The 15,848-nt window shown below is 44.8% G+C and overlaps 1 protein-coding gene across 1 annotated transcript; it reads left to right on the top strand.

Moving 5' to 3' along the window:
• Positions 1–2,962: 2,962 nt before the first annotated feature.
• On the top strand, positions 2,963–12,090 carry LOC123411069 (glutamate receptor 2.8-like). Its single transcript, XM_045103991.1, has 5 exons — positions 2,963–3,210; positions 9,744–10,204; positions 10,313–10,631; positions 10,743–11,158; positions 11,260–12,090. Exons 1-5 carry the CDS (start codon positions 2,979–2,981, stop codon positions 11,773–11,775), a joined length of 1,944 nt encoding a protein of 647 aa, XP_044959926.1. The 5' UTR covers positions 2,963–2,978; the 3' UTR covers positions 11,776–12,090.
• Positions 12,091–15,848: the final 3,758 nt, after the last annotated feature.

The raw sequence follows: 15,848 nt of genomic DNA, 5'->3' as shown, positions 1-15,848 counted from the left end.
GCGAACAGTCCCACGATCTAGTACCGAACGGACGGCACCTCCGCGTTCAGCACACGTACAGCTCGACGATGATCTCGGCCTTCTTGATCCAGCAAGAGAGATGGAGAGGTAGAAGAGTTCTCCGGCAGCGTGACGGCGCTCCGGAGGTTGGTGATGATCTTGTCTCAGCAGGGCTCCGCCCGAGCTCCGCAGAAACGCGATCTATAGGAAAAACTATGGAGGTATGTGGTCGGGCAGCCGTGAGAAAGTTGTCTCAAATCTGCCCTAAAAGCCCCATATATATAGGAGGAGGGAGGGGGACCTTGCCTTGGGGTCCAAGGGACTCCCAAGGGGTCGGCCGAGCCAAGGGGGGGAGGACTCCCCCCCCAAACCGAGTTGGACTTGGTTTGGTGGGAGGAGTCCCCCTCCCTTCCCACTTCTTCCCTCTTTTTTTTTCTTTTCCTTTGATTTTCTTATCTTGGCGCATAGGCTCCCTTGGGGATGTCACACCAGCCCACTAAGGGCTGGTGTGTCCCCCAAAAGCCTATGGGCTTCCCCGGGGTGGGTTGCCCCCCTCCGGTGAACTCCCGGAACCCATTCGTCATTCCCGGTACATTCCCGGTAACTCCGAAAACCTTCCGGTAATCAAATGAGGTCATCCTATATATCAATCTTCGTTTCCGGACCATTCCGGAAACCCTCGTGACGTTCGTGATCTCATCCGGGACTCCGAACAACATTCGGTAACCAACCATATAACTCAAATACGCATAAAACAACGTCGAACCTTAAGTGTGCAGACCCTGCGGGTTCGAGAACTATGTAGACATGACCTGAGAGACTCCTCGGTCAATATCCAATAGCGGGACCTGGATGCCCATATTGGATCCTACATATTCTACGAAGATCTTATCGTTTGAACCTCAGTGCCAAGGATTCATACAATCCCGTATGTCATTCCCTTTGTCCTTCGGTATGTTACTTGCCCGAGATTCGATCGTCGGTATCCGCATACCTATTTCAATCTCGTTTACCGGCAAGTCTCTTTACTCGTTCCGTAATACAAGATCCCGCAACTTACATTAAGTCACATTGCTTGCAAGGCTTGTGTGTGATGTTGTATTACCGAGTGGGCCCCGAGATACCTCTCCGTCACACGGAGTGACAAATCCCAGTCTCGATCCATACTAACTCAACTAACACCTTCGGAGATACCTGTAGAGCATCTTTATAGTCACCCAGTTACGTTGCGACGTTTGATACACACAAAGCATTCCTCCGGTGTCAGTGAGTTATATGATCTCATGGTCATAGGAACAAATACTTGACACGCAGAAAACAGTAGCAACAAAATGACACGATCAACATGCTACGTCTATTAGTTTGGGTCTAGTCCATCACATGATTCTCCTAATGATGTGATCCCGTTATCAAGTAACAACACTTGCCTATGGCCAAGAAACCTTGACCATCTTTGATCAACGAGCTAGTCAACTAGAGGCTTACTAGGGACAGTGTTTTGTCTATGTATCCACACAAGTATTGTGTTTCCAATCAATACAATTATAGCATGGATAATAAACGATTATCATGAACAAAGAAATATAATAATAACTAATTTATTATTGCCTCTAGGGCATATTTCCAACAGGACCATATCGGCTTCAACCAAGAGGCCCTCATGGTGGCTCTCACCCACCTGCTTGACAACAAAGCCCAGGGTGTTGGCTTTGTTGCCATGGGAGAGGCTCACAGGGTGCTCTGGCTGAGGACCTGGCTGGGCAAGCACTACTACTACTGCTGCTTCTGCTGATGGCGACGTTGTGCATGATCCTCGACGATGACGACGTATATTTTGTATAGTTAGGGATTGAAAACAATCTTATGGTATGTATATTTGGTGAGGTGGTATATATACTAACCCCTCACGATGATCGCAAACTTACGGTGGTAGGATGACACCCTCTTTGAGATGTGGTGGTAGGATGACACCAATGTGCAGATAGGATGACACCAATGTAGTGGTAGGTTGAACTTGGTATGCGGTATGATCATGCATGCTTACTAATGCTCTTATGCTCCATTGCTTGTGTGTTTGTTGCTTCATTGGTTGCTAGTAGAGTGCTGCATTGCTTGTTGCTTCAACTTATTGATCATTTGCATTGCTAGGACAAATGGTATGCCGTATTCGAAAGGAGGGTTCCAAGGGTTTACAGCTCATGGGAAGGTTGCAGCTAGCAAATAAGTTTCAGGGTACAACAACCAGGGCCACAAAGGATTTAAGACTAGTCAGGATGCACAAAGTGCTTACTCCAAGTATGTGCTAGAGGAGGGATGCAGTTAGGTTGAGGTTGCCAAGAAGGATCGTCCGTTGAGGCTGAAGAACATCATCATCTTCGTCCAATTCATCGTCATTGCATTGTTGTGGTGTCGGTGTACGAGGTGTGACAGTGCTAAGGTATAGGAGTAGTGGGTAAGCTCACCACGTAAGGTACAAGATGAGCACAACTATATGCTCATATGCACTCAAACACCGTGCATTCGTTTGACCACATCCAAGACAACCAAACACGAAGCAAAGAGGCAATCCCATAATATAGAAAAAGAATATGTAGACAACCAATCAAAATGCAGATGTTGATTTTTTATCTTCAACTAGGTCAAACATGCAAATGCCTAAAAATAGATGCAGTCAACCAAACATGTGAAGTCACTGTGCGTGCCCTGATGCGCACGGCCATTCCCCCCGGAAATTTCCGGGAGTAGGTACCAAGCCATTGAGCGATGACTGGAAAGTCATCGTGCTAGCTCTCGGAAGTTTCCCGGAAATTTGGCCGCAGCAAGCTGTATGGCCATCCGGCCCGCCACTACTTCACGTACGTCGGTTGATGGCTACGTGCTATGGACATGTCGACCTAGATAAACCACTGATGAACCAGTAATTTACCCCCAGTTAAGTAGTACTAGTACGTAATACCGGTGAGTTCTTAGCCTCGCGCATGGAGTTGCCGGCGACAAGGAGCTTGCTCGTGTTCCTCTCTTTGCTCACGCTTTGGAGCATCGCCGTCGACGGCGCGTCGCCAGCTGCCGCCGCGATGGCGCCTGCGCCGGTGCGGTTCGGCGTGGGGAGCAGGAGCCCGGCCTGCGATTCCGTGGAGGTCCTGGATGCGTTCTACCTGAAGCAGCCAAGCTGCACCAACTGGGCGGAGCTGCGAACGAAGGATTCCTCCGGTAATTTACGTTTGGAGCAGCTTTTTATTACTCTACAACAGAGTGCGGACGTTTGGAGCTCGGCCTCTATGAAGGCCTAAATTTTTGAATAATTCAAAATTCAAACTTTTCGGTTTCAAAAAAATCTGAAAAAGAATATGAAGTAAAGAAGGATGTTATGTGTATGTGTGTAAAAATTTAGGATGAAATATTTTGAAATACAATCTGCACAAAAAAACAAATTCATGACATGAAACGATGAATAATATCATGTGTAAAAAAGCCTCAGATTTGTCTTTTTTACACAGCCCTCGTTTCAATGTATTTTTTCTAAAAATTTACACACACGTGTGTTACGCCTTCACTTATCCCTGTATTTGTTTTTAGAATTTTTTAAAATGTAAAAATATGAATTTTAATAAAATTTGAATTTTAAATTTAAAGGCCTCCATGAAGCTCGGCCAGGAAACGCAATTTTCGTTTACAACACCTCTTTAACCAGTTTAGAGCATCTCCAACCAATGTTCGGAGGTGTCCACTTTCAATTTTTTAATTGAATCCTTATTTATCCATGTGTGCAGTTTTTCTTAAACTATCTGGTCATATGCATACAATATAATTAATGAGTTGAAGAGAGCTAGAGAACCCTAAAAAAAAAGAGAGCCAGAGAAAAGATAAATATAAATGACAAACACATTCGTGCATATTTGTGGACTCCTCCTGCTCGTCCGCGTCGCCCCCGCTCGGCGGCCGGACAGGCCTCTCTCCGCCGGTTTCCTCCCTCTCCCTCGACCTCCTCCTTCCCCCTCCCGCCGCCTGGGCGAAGCCCGGTTGGTGTGTGCCGCGGCGGGGACCTTCTGTCCTCCTTGCTTGGTGCCGACGGCGCGGGTTTGTGCTAGCCAACAGGGGCGTCGGGCTCGGCGTGGGGCTCGGCAGCGGGACGGCTTCATGACGGCTACGTGATCTCTTTGGTGGGGTGTGTTGGACGTGGTCGGGCCTTCAGATAGGGTGGCGGTTGGATCTGGATCCTGACGGCTGCAGGTGACACGGATGGTGGTGGATTTGGTCGCCTCCTCCCCCATGCTTGGTGTGCTTTTCTTTGTACGGATTTGGGTCGTGCTGGTCCTCGATTCAGATGGAGCTGGAGGTGGGATTCAGATCGAGAGAAATCCTTTGTCGGCCCTGGTGGGCGATGACGACGGCGATGCCCGAGGGCGCCGTTTCTTCTCCAAGGAGACATTCGTCGAATCTGCCTATAAGTCCACCACGCCCTTTTGTCTCCCGGGTGAAAGCCCTAACTGCGGTGGGCGACGACGGTGTCATTGGCATCATTCCCTTTTTGAAGGCGTCGTCTTGGGAGCCCTAGCCTTTGCATCTAGACGATGCATGCAGTCATTTTATTAAATATTTATAAAAATCTCATAAGTAACACATTAATAAGTCTGAAGCCACCATATTCACAACATCTGTCGCTACTCCTATCCAGTCAATGAAGGGGTGTCAATAGTTCGAGCCGAATACCAAATAGACCTCGCACCAAAGCCTAACATCTAAAGCTGAAGGCCTCAACCAAGCCGCTTGCCGATTTAAGGCATGCACCGGTCTGGCACACTCTCAGAGTCCGCTGCCGCCGTCTTCCACAGATCCATCTTCGATCATGTCAGGCCTGTTGTCGACGTCACCACGACGCGAGACAACACCATCTCTCTACGCACGCCATCAAGACACATCCAACACCAAGACTTTGCTACACCATGCAGCCAAGACCGATCGTCAACGACGCGGTAGATGCCACGTCGCACCACCCCCTGATCCAGATCGCCTCCAATGCCAATCGAACAATTTCCACCCGTAGGGGGTTGGGAAGAGCAATAGGATCTGGCGGCGATGGGGGCAGCTAGGGTTTGCAGCCTCGTGAGAGAGCAGAGGTTGGAGAAGAAAAGAAAGAGTTTGTATGTTTTTTTCTCCTTCGTAGAGGCGTCATCGATCATGAGATTCACAGGATGAGCCGTGCGGTGGAGAGAGAGAGGGCCCAATTAACCTATGGGCTCTATTTCGGCCTGTGGAATAGCTGCCTTCAGGACAGCTTGCCCATGATTCTGTAATTACGTGACACAGGCGCGATCTAACAACAGATCAGACGGCCAAAATGCAAAGATCATAAAAATAGACGGCCAGAAATGTCTAATAGCTGAGAGGGCAGGGATTAGGTGCAGTTTTACTGTCCTTAATATCTGGACAGCCAGCCAGTCATCCAATTGGAGTACACTGATCATTCGTAGCAAAAGATTCCTAAAAACTACTCCCACCGTTTACATAGCAAAACATCCCTAAAAACTACTCCCACCGTTTTTAAATATAAATCTTTTTGAAAATTTCATTAGAGACTACATACGAAATAAAATGAGTAAATCTACATCTAATGTATGTCTATATACATTCATATGTAATCCGTAGTGAAATCTTTAGACGTCATGTGTATCAAAATAATTATAGTTAAGGACAACTAATCTAGTTCTCTTCAACTATAATTACTTTCGTACACAGGGAGTACTACATTTGTCCTGTTTTACTAGTCTCTATCATATTTTCGATTAAATTTTGACCGCATATTTAACTAGCAAAATATTAATGAATGTCACCAAAAATTATATTGTTTGTTTTGTATTTGAATATAGTTCCCAAGAGTATTATTTTTGCTATATATTTTATTAGTTCAAATTCTGGTTAAAATATGACCTAGAATACGAAGGGGCAGTAAACAGGTAGGTGGTAGGTCGCAAAGTTGCAAGGCCAACATCTCTTTCTTTCTTCACAAGAAAATCTCTTCTCCTCTCGTCGGTGCCGCGCCGTCGGTCCGCCCCATCTTCGATGGCCTCTAGGACATGGATGAGATCTTGGCCCCCACCGGTGGGAGGGGCCCGTTCTCATTCTTGTTAGGTTCGGCATGTTGGTTGGGGTTGTGTGGCGGTAGCGATGTTCCTTAGTAGGAATAATGTCGCCCATGTTCTGGATCTATACCGATGGCGCGTTTAACATCATTGAAGGGCATGTAGAGGTGTGTCATCATCGGATCTCGCAGATCGGCACTAGTCTTTGATGGATGTGTTTGGATTCGATCTTTGTTCGTCTTTGTTTGGGTATTTACAGGTTTGATCCTTCTGACCTATGACTTTCTTTATAGACGATGATTGCTACTTTAATGCATTGGTCTTGTGGGATCTTAACACGATGATTTGCTGACTATCTATTACAATAAGGTTTGCCCGACTTCGTTGAGGGAGGGGTGATGACGGTGACGTGCCTTCGGCTTAGTTCAGTGCTTGTAGTCGTTGCTATTTGATTCACAGACACGATTGTAATTTTTATTATCTATATTGTTTTTTATATTATCAGGACTAGCAAAAGGGCCCGTGCGTTGCAACGGAAAAAAAATACCACACGCTTTTAATCTTTTTATAATCATTTTGATTTATTAAAATAATAAGCTAACTAACTAATGTAGTCAGTCCTATCCTATTTTGTTGAGAAATCAAACCGTCCATTGTTAATTCCACCATGATGAGAAATTGAGCGGGACAAGCAAAGCAAAACAAAAAGGCTACGTGAATTGATCAATGGACTGTTATCTTATTTCACTCATGGGATAGAGAATGTGGGATCAGATGACAAACTGAAGGTGGTGTTCCATTCCCTCTGTCTACAACAATGCAATCTTACATTCAATACATTCATTCATTAGCATACAAATTCCCACAAAACAAGCCGGTGCTTGGCACACGGTTGGAGGCATGGGGAGGGGATCTCACCAGATGATGAGTTCCTGTCGGAGGAGGGGATACGATGAGGGGAGCAAGGGTTAGGCGCCTCTATCTGGCCATAAGGAGTCGTCGTTGCCGCGCCATAACCTCAGAGTTCCCCATGTGAGCCATGGAGGTCCGCCTCCACCTGCAAGTACTTCGCTCTGCCGCGCCTTATCCGCACGCCGCCACCGTTCTGCATCGAGCAAACGCATCATCCCAAGTCGTCGTAGCTGTCGCGTTGATTTGATCTAGAAGCTGTGCTCGAGCGCCAAAACGGGGGCAGCAAGCGGGCAGAGGTACGCCCGCGGAGGCGGGTGGGTTGAGATCAACAGCAGTGGTGGTTGAGGTCGGCCGCGGCGGCGAGTGGTGTGGCAATGGCCTGGGCACAGGCCAGGGTGGACCAGGGTCGACGCGATGCGCTCGAGCGCCGCAACGGGGGCAATGAGCGGGGAGAGGTACAGCCGCGGAGGCGGGTGGTTAAGATCAGCAGCGATGGCGGTTTGCCGCGGCGGCGAGTGGTGTGGCGGCGGCCTGGGCGCAGGCCAGGGTGGCCCAGGGTCGATGGGAGAAGGCGATGCGTACGGGTATAATTTTTGCAGCGAATTATTTTTTCCTTTTGCGTTGCAGATAAATGATGAAGCGCGGGTTGAATAACAAAAATTACAGGGACTTTTTTATAAAAAATATCGTGGTGGGTTTTCCGACGGAAGCAATAGCCGCTTTATTATTACTAGCAAAAGGGCCCATGCGTTGCAACGGGAGAAAAAAATACCACACGCTTTTAATAATTTTATAATCATTTTGATTTATTAAAATAATAAGCTAACTAACTAATGTAGTCAGTCCTATCATATTTTGTTGAGAAATCAACCCGTCCATTGTTAATTCCACCATGATGAGAAATTGAACGGGACAAGCAAAGCAAAATAAAGAGGCTACGTGAATTGATCAATGGACTATTATCTTATTTTACTCATGGGGTAGAGAATGTGGGATCAGATGACAAACTGAAGGTGGTGTTCCATTCTCTCTCTCTACAAGAATGCAACCTTACAATCAATACATTCATTCATCAGCAAACAAATTCTCACAAAACAAAATTTCTTGCCGGTGCTTGGCACACGCTTTGAGGCATGGAGAGGGGACCTCACCAGATGATGAGTTCCTGCCGAAGGAGGGGATACGATGAGGGGAGCAAGGGTTAGGCGCCTCTATCTGGCCATAAGGAGTCGCCGTTGCCGCGCCATAACGTCGGAGTTCCCCGTGTGAACCATGGAGGCCCGCCTCCACCTGCAAGTACTTCGCTCCGCCGCGCCTTATCCGCGCGTCGCCGCCGTTCTGTATCGAGCAGACGCATCATCCCCAGTCACTGTAGCTGTCACGCTGCCGCCGCAGCCGCCGGCGGCGGCACCACGGCAGGCTGCATCCACAGGTGCAGGCAATCGAACGCCCACCCGTAGCACGACCGCGTCTTGCCGGCGCTGCCCCCGAGCACGTTCCTGCATTAGACGCGCGCACGATCACGATCAAAACTGTACAAAATAAGCGCGGGTTGAATAACAAAAATTACAGGGGCTTTTTTATAAAAATGTTGTGATGGGTTTTCCGACGGAAGCAGTAGCCGCTTTATTATTAGGTATAGATTAGGTATAGATTAAAAATGAATAGATAGAAGGTTTTTTGAAAAAAACAGAGAGGTAGTAGAAACGAAGGTTAGTGCGCACAAATAGAAAAACTCAACGCGGTCCATCCACTAGAACTTGATGCGCATTTTGCCGAACCCCCTGACAAGTCCCTTTAATTATCATGCCTCTCACACTGAATCTGAGCAATTATTTGTCCGCCTCAAACATTCGGCATGCAGTTCAGTTAGTGACCCATCATAAAATGATCTAACCAGACATTTTATATCCATCTTGAACGTCATTGATCGGTACACCTCATATTCATTTTAAATATGAGGATGATATAAGGGTTTATGTCCGGTCAGTCCTCCACGTAGGACGCGACCCCATCTTGAACCATCGTTTATCTTTCTTTTTTTATTATTTTATTTCTTTATCTTCTTCTCCATCAATCATATGTAAATAATTGGACATACAAAAAAATATAAAAGAAAAATACAGCTACGCGAGCAAAAAATAAGAATTCAAAACGAACACGCCCGGTTGACCGAACGCGACCACAGATGTACAGAGGGTCGTATTTGCTAGTCCGGTTGTAGATGCTCTAAAGCCGTTAACCGGATGCACCACATGCCCGTAGTACATGGACCTTATTTAAAACATTGCAACACTCCTGGACGAGGCCATTTGGTGTCTAGGCTCAGTTGCACTCGTGATGATTCAAATTTTAAAGCGAGTATTAGAATTTTTTAAGTGTATTTTAAATTTCAGATCATTTAGATATCTGAGTAGCTCTCGGCAAAAATTGGAATATGTGAAAAATTTTACTGGTCATGTACTGTTCTAACCTGTTTTGTTGTTTTTTCTGAAAATTGCTCGTATGTCTAAATGATGTGAAATTTGAAACGCACCTCACACATCAAATTATCTTTCATATATAAAAGAAAAACATATTTTCTTTATGTTTTAAGTATACTTTATGAAATTTCTCTTACCGGATGCAGATAAGTCTGGGCTCATAGATGGATATTTGATACTCTCACGGATTTGTTTTGCCTAATTCCCTAGTTGCTTCCGGATCATGCAATTTGCTTGGCTTATTTCGTGATTCATTTGAGCTTTGCAGCCGAGGACCTGATCGATAATGCCCAAGTGCCAGCCATTATCTGGGGCCCTCAGACGCTTGACAATGCAGATCACATCCCGCAATTGGCCGACCAGAGCCACATTCCGGCTCTCTCCTTCAACGGCAGCTATCCAATATTGTGTGCTTTATGGCAAAAAGATCATGTGACAGCTTACCTTACACTTGGATCAAATGACAGCATGGTGTCTTTTTATCCAAGAACCAAGGAAATAAACGACATGAAACTAGATACAAGAAATTTAAGAAAAAATCGGAAAAGTCAGATGGTGCGGACAGAATTTGAGGATAAAGTTTATCCTATTTTCGAGAAACAAAATGTCACCAGAAACAAACATGGGTATAAAATAGTCAAATCGTTTGCCGACGGATTTGATGACCGGTGGTCTAACCTTGCTGGGACCATATCTTCGTCCCCTCGAAAAAGATGTAAATACAAGAGGGTGAGGCCTACTCCTACACACTTGGATCTCATCTTCTCATGAGTACTGATTTGTTAACATTTAATCTATTGTACCTAAATACATTCTAATATCTGCTAAATTTCTTAGAGGGATAAGCAGGTGGATTCTGGAGCAGGCGAAGTGACCATAACCAAAAAAGGCCCTGCCACAGACTTTACAGTGACATACACCGAGTCTGATTTGTCTATGATTGTGCTCGTCGAAAATGAACCAAATACAATCAGTTGGACATTTGTAAAGCCACTAAGTAGAAACCTTTGGTTTGCAACCATTGTCTTCTTCTTCTATACCAGCATTGTTGTGTGGATGATTGAAATACCCAAAAATCAGGAGTACCAAGGATCAAGTTTGAGACAATGCACCACTGCCCTCTACTTTGTTTTCTCTACTTTGACGTTTTCTCATGGTCAGCACTTCAATCTACAACTCCTTACAATATATGATGCATCTTAGTATTTTCATTAGTTTCTTATCGTAGTTGTAAGATAACATAATCTTTTGGTTGTTCCATGCACAGGTCAAAGTATTAGAAGCCCCTTGTCAAAAATTGTCGTGGTAATATGGTGCTTTGTAGTGTTGATTCTGGTACAAAGCTACACATCAAGTTTGTCGTCTATGTTAACTGCAAAGAGGCTCCTTCCTTGGGTGGTTGATCTAGACCAGTTGCAATACAGTGGTGACTTTGTGGGATACCAAGATGATTCATTTGTGCGGTCCTTCTTGGTGAATCGTCATAATATTAGTGAAAGTAGGTTAAAAAACTATGCAACTAAGGAAGAATATGTTGCCTCTTTGAGGAAGGGCTCCAAGAATGGGGGTGTGTCTGCTATAGTCGGTGCGATCCCATACTTAACTTCTTTCATCTCTGATACTCGGTATAAAAATAATTTTATGATGCTTGGGTGCATATACGAGGCTCCTGGATTTGGTTTTGTAAGCTTCTCGACCTAATGATTTGGTATATTCATGATCTGACATTGCAATGCTATGTTGCACTATAGGGACTACCTGCTAACAACATATTTTGTTGTCAGGGATTTCGTCTAGGTTTTCCGCTGGTGCGTAACCTTTCATCTGCCATCCTGGACCCACCAGAAGGGGTTAGCAATTCACAAATGGAATTGAAATGCTTCGGCACAACTTCAACATTGATGGGCGATGACATAGTTCCTAACTTCGGTTTTGCGCCTCTCACTTTACAAAGCTTCTCCGGACTCTTCGTCATCACTGGATCCATTTCAACTCTCATGATACTGATAACCATTGCGAGATTGGTTTATACCAAATGCAGTAGGTCGAGAAACATTGACATGGAAAGCGTCGGGGATAATAGTGTTGAGGAGGATTCCCGTTCGATGCAGAACGGCGTGGACGACAACTCGAACCCTAACCAACAACTCCTCTACGAAACCGGAGATGATAATTTCCATGGTGTGCGTGAGGGCGGTGAAAATGATGGGGGCGCTCATTCTGAACCAGTGCAGCAGAATGACATGCACGGTAGCATGGCGCCTGCAGCACACTTCGAGATTGAAACAAACAATGTGTGAGTCAAGAAATGTCTCAGATGAAGGGAAGCACCGGATACGAGGAATGCGAGAGAAGTACTCCAAACCTTGGAAGTACTTCTCTGGTCATTGAAGTGATGCTGCACATGAAACCTTGGACCAATTAGAATTAGCTTCTTTCTCTCCTTCCCACTCTTTTCGAGAGAGAAATTGATGTTCACTATGTGATATGTGTATTAACTATTCATACTGATACCGCTAGCTTACGCCTTTGAAGCAAGCGATGTACTAGAATTCTCTGATTCATTTTAGGTATAAGCATAGTCTTCACATGTAAGCTTGACTCTTACGGTGTAACTTTCGTATGAATATATTATGTTTATATATTCATGTTTACTGTGATCGAATGGTTATATGTGCATTTTACGAACCTAAATATTCAAAGTTGGTGACTTAGGTCACATTATCCCTTAGCAAGTAGGGGCAATAGTTTCCATGGGACGCATCCCTAGCTCCAAAGGTGATCTAGGTTTCTTCGTTGTCATCATCCTCCTTCACTGGTATATCACGGCCTCCTCCTCACTTATCAGCTCTGCATGTGGGGTGTGCGGTGAGCCTCGATCTATCAGTGGGAGTCATAGGTTTTATCTCTTGGGACATTAGGTAGGTCTATATTTGGAGTGGCGAGATGATTGTTTTGCCATTGACATGGAATGAGGTATCCCCACCTTCCCCTTGATACGTCCATTTTGCATCATGTTTTCATGTTGTTATGTATCGCTTCTTGGGCTGTTATTTCACGTCACGGTACAATTCTTATGCCTTTTATCTCTTATTTTGCAAGGTTTACATGAAGAGGGAGAATGTCGGTAGCTGGAATTCTGGCCTGAAAGTGGAGCAAAGTTGAGATACCTATTCTGCGCAACTCCAAAAGTCGTAAAAATCAACGAGGATTTTTTCCGGATTTATAAAAAATACTGGGCCGAAGAAGCGCCAGAGGGGCGCGTGCAGGTGGCCACAAGCATGCACGGCGCGGCCACCCCCCCCCCCCCCAGGCCGTGCCATGAGGGCTTGTGGGCAACCTGCTGGCCCACTGGTTCCCCTCTTCTGCTATATGAAGGGTTTCGTCCACGAAAAAAAATCAAGGAGGAGCTTTTTCGTGGATTCGCCGCCACCACGAGGCGGAACTTGAGCAGAACCAATCTAGAGCTCCGGCAGGACGATCCTGCCAGGGAAACTTCCCTCCGGAGGGGGAAATCATTGCCATCGTCATCACCAACACTCCTCTCATCGGAGGGGACTCGTCACCATCAACATCTTCATCAGCACCATCTCATCTCCAAACCCTAGTTCATCACTTGTAACCAATCTCCGTCTCGCGACTCCGATTGGTACTTGTAAGGTTGCTAGTAGTGTTGATTACTCTTTGTAGTTGATGCTAGTTGGATTACTTGGTGGAAGAGTTTATGTTCAAATCCTTGATGCTACTCATTACCTCTCTGGTCATGAATATGATTATGCTTTGTGATTAGTTACTTTGGTTCCTGAGGACATGGGATAAGTCATGCTAATAGTAGTCATGTGAATTTGGTATTCATTCGGTAATTTGATATGTTGTATGTTGTTTTTCCTCTAGTGGTGTTATGTGAATGTTGACTACATAACACTTCACCATTATTTGGGCCTAGAGGAAGGCATTGGGAAGTAGTAAGTAGATGATGGGTTGCTAGAGTGACAGAAGCTTAAACCCTAGTTTATGTGTTACTTTGTAAGGGGCTGATTTGGATCCACTAGTTTAATGCTATGGTTAGACTTTGTCTTAATTCTTCTTTCGTAGTTGCGGATGCTTGCGAGAGGGGTTAATCATAAGTGGGATGCTTGTCCAAGTAAGGGAAGTACCCAAGCGCCGGTCCACCCACATATCAAACTATCAAAGTAACAAACGCGAATCATACGAACATGATGAAAACTAGCATGACAAAAATTCCCGTGTGTCCTCGGGAGCGTTTTTCCTCCTATAAGACTTTGTCCAGGATTGTCCCTTGCTACAAAAGGGATTGGGCCACTTTGCTGCACCGTTGCTACTTTTGTTACTTGTTGCTTTCTACGAATCATCTCACCACACAATCACTTGTTACCGACAATTTCAGTGCCTGCAGATTTTACCTTGCTGAAAATCACTTGTCAGATCCTTCTGCTCCTCGTTGGGCTCGACACTCTTACTTATCGAAAGGACTAGGATTGATCCCCTATACTTGTGGGTCATCAAGACTCTTTTCTGGCGCCGTTGCCGGGGAGTGAAGCGCCTTTGGTAAGTGGAACTTGGTAAGGAAACATTCATATAGTGTGCTGAAATTTATTGTCACTTGTCACTATGGATACTAATCCTTTGAGGGGCTTGTTTGGGGTATCTTCACCTCGAACGGAAGCACAAAGAGTTGCTCCTCAACCTGTTGCACCTACAGAAAATATTTGCTTTGAATTTCCTTCGGGCATGCTTGAGGAACTGCTGGCTAATCCTTTTACAGGAGATGGAACATCACATCCAGACTTGCATCTAATCTATGTAGATGAAGTTTGTGGTTTATTTAAGCTTGCAGGTTTGCCCGAGGATGAGGTCAAGAAGAAGGTTTTTCCTTTATCTTTGAAGGATAAGGTGTTGACATGGTATAGGCTATGTGATGATACTGGATCATGGGACTACAATCGGTTGAAATTGGAATTTCATCAAAAGTTTTATCCTATGCATTTAGTACATCGTGATCGGAATTGTATTTATAATTTTTGGCCTCGTGACAGAGAAAGCATCGCTCAAGCTTGGGGGAGGCTTAAATCAATGTTATATTCATGCCCCAATCATGAGCTCTCGAGATAAATTATCATTCAGAACTTCTATGCTCGGCTTTCTCATGATGATCGCATCATGCTTGACACTTCTTGTACCGGTTCTTTTATGAAGAGAGATATTGACTTCAAATGGAATTTATTGGAGAGAATTAAACGCAACTCTGAAGATTGGGAGCTTGAAGAAGGTAAGGAGTCAGGTATGAATTTCACGTTTGATTGCGTTAAATCCTTTGTTGAGACAAATACTTTATGTGACCTTAGCGCTAAGTATGGACTTGACTCTGAGATAGTAGCTTCATTCTATGAATCTTTTGCTGCTCATATTGATCTCCTCAAAGAGAAGTGGTTTAAATATCATCCTCCTTTAGAAGTTAATGTAGTTAAACCCACTCAAGTTGAAGAGAAAGTCATTGCCTATAATGATCCCATGGTTCCCAGTGCTTACATTGAGAAACCACCTTTCCCTGTTAGGATAAAGGATCATTCTAAAGCTTCAAGTGTGATACGTAGAGGCTATATTGGAACACCTACACCCCCTGAGAAAATTAGAGTTGAACCTAGCATTGCTATTATCAAAGATCTTCTGTCCGACGATGTTGAGGGACATGATATTCACTTCTGTGAAGATGCTGCTAGAATTGCTAAACCTCATGCTAGAGATAAACATAGACCTGTTGTTGGCACGCGTGTGGTTTCTGTTAAGATAGGAGATCATTATTATCATGGTTTATGTGACGTGGGTGCTAGTGTTAGTGCAATACCTCAATCCTTATACGATGAAATCAAAGATGAGATTGCACTGTTGAGATAGAGCCTATTGATGTCACTATTCAGCTTGCCAATAGAGATACTATCTGCCATGTGGGAATTGTTAGGGATGTTGAAGTCTTGTGTGGTAAAACGAAGTATCCTGCTGATTTCCTCGTTCTTGCTACCGCACTAGATAGCTTTTGTCCCATCATATTTGGCAGACCCTTCCTCAATACTGTCAATGCTCATATTGATTGTGAGAAGCAAACTGTCACTGTTGGCTTTGAAGGTGTGTCACATGAGTTCAATTTCTCCAAGTTTGGTAGACAACCTCATGAAAAGGAGTTGCCTAGTAAGGATGAAACTATTGCCTTAGCTTCTATTGTCGTGACTCCTACTGATCCCTTAGAGCAGTACTTGCTTGAGCATGAAAATGATATGCATATGGATGAAAGGGATGAGATAGATAGAGTTGTCTTAGAAAAATATCCTATCCTTAGGAATAACTTGCCTGTTGA

This window comes from Hordeum vulgare, chromosome 7H, assembly GCF_904849725.1.
Source record: "Hordeum vulgare subsp. vulgare chromosome 7H, MorexV3_pseudomolecules_assembly, whole genome shotgun sequence".
NCBI classification, from domain to species: domain Eukaryota; kingdom Viridiplantae; phylum Streptophyta; class Magnoliopsida; order Poales; family Poaceae; genus Hordeum; species Hordeum vulgare.
The sequence above is the reverse complement of the archived record's forward strand: the minus strand, read 5'-3'. Positions and strand labels throughout refer to the sequence as shown.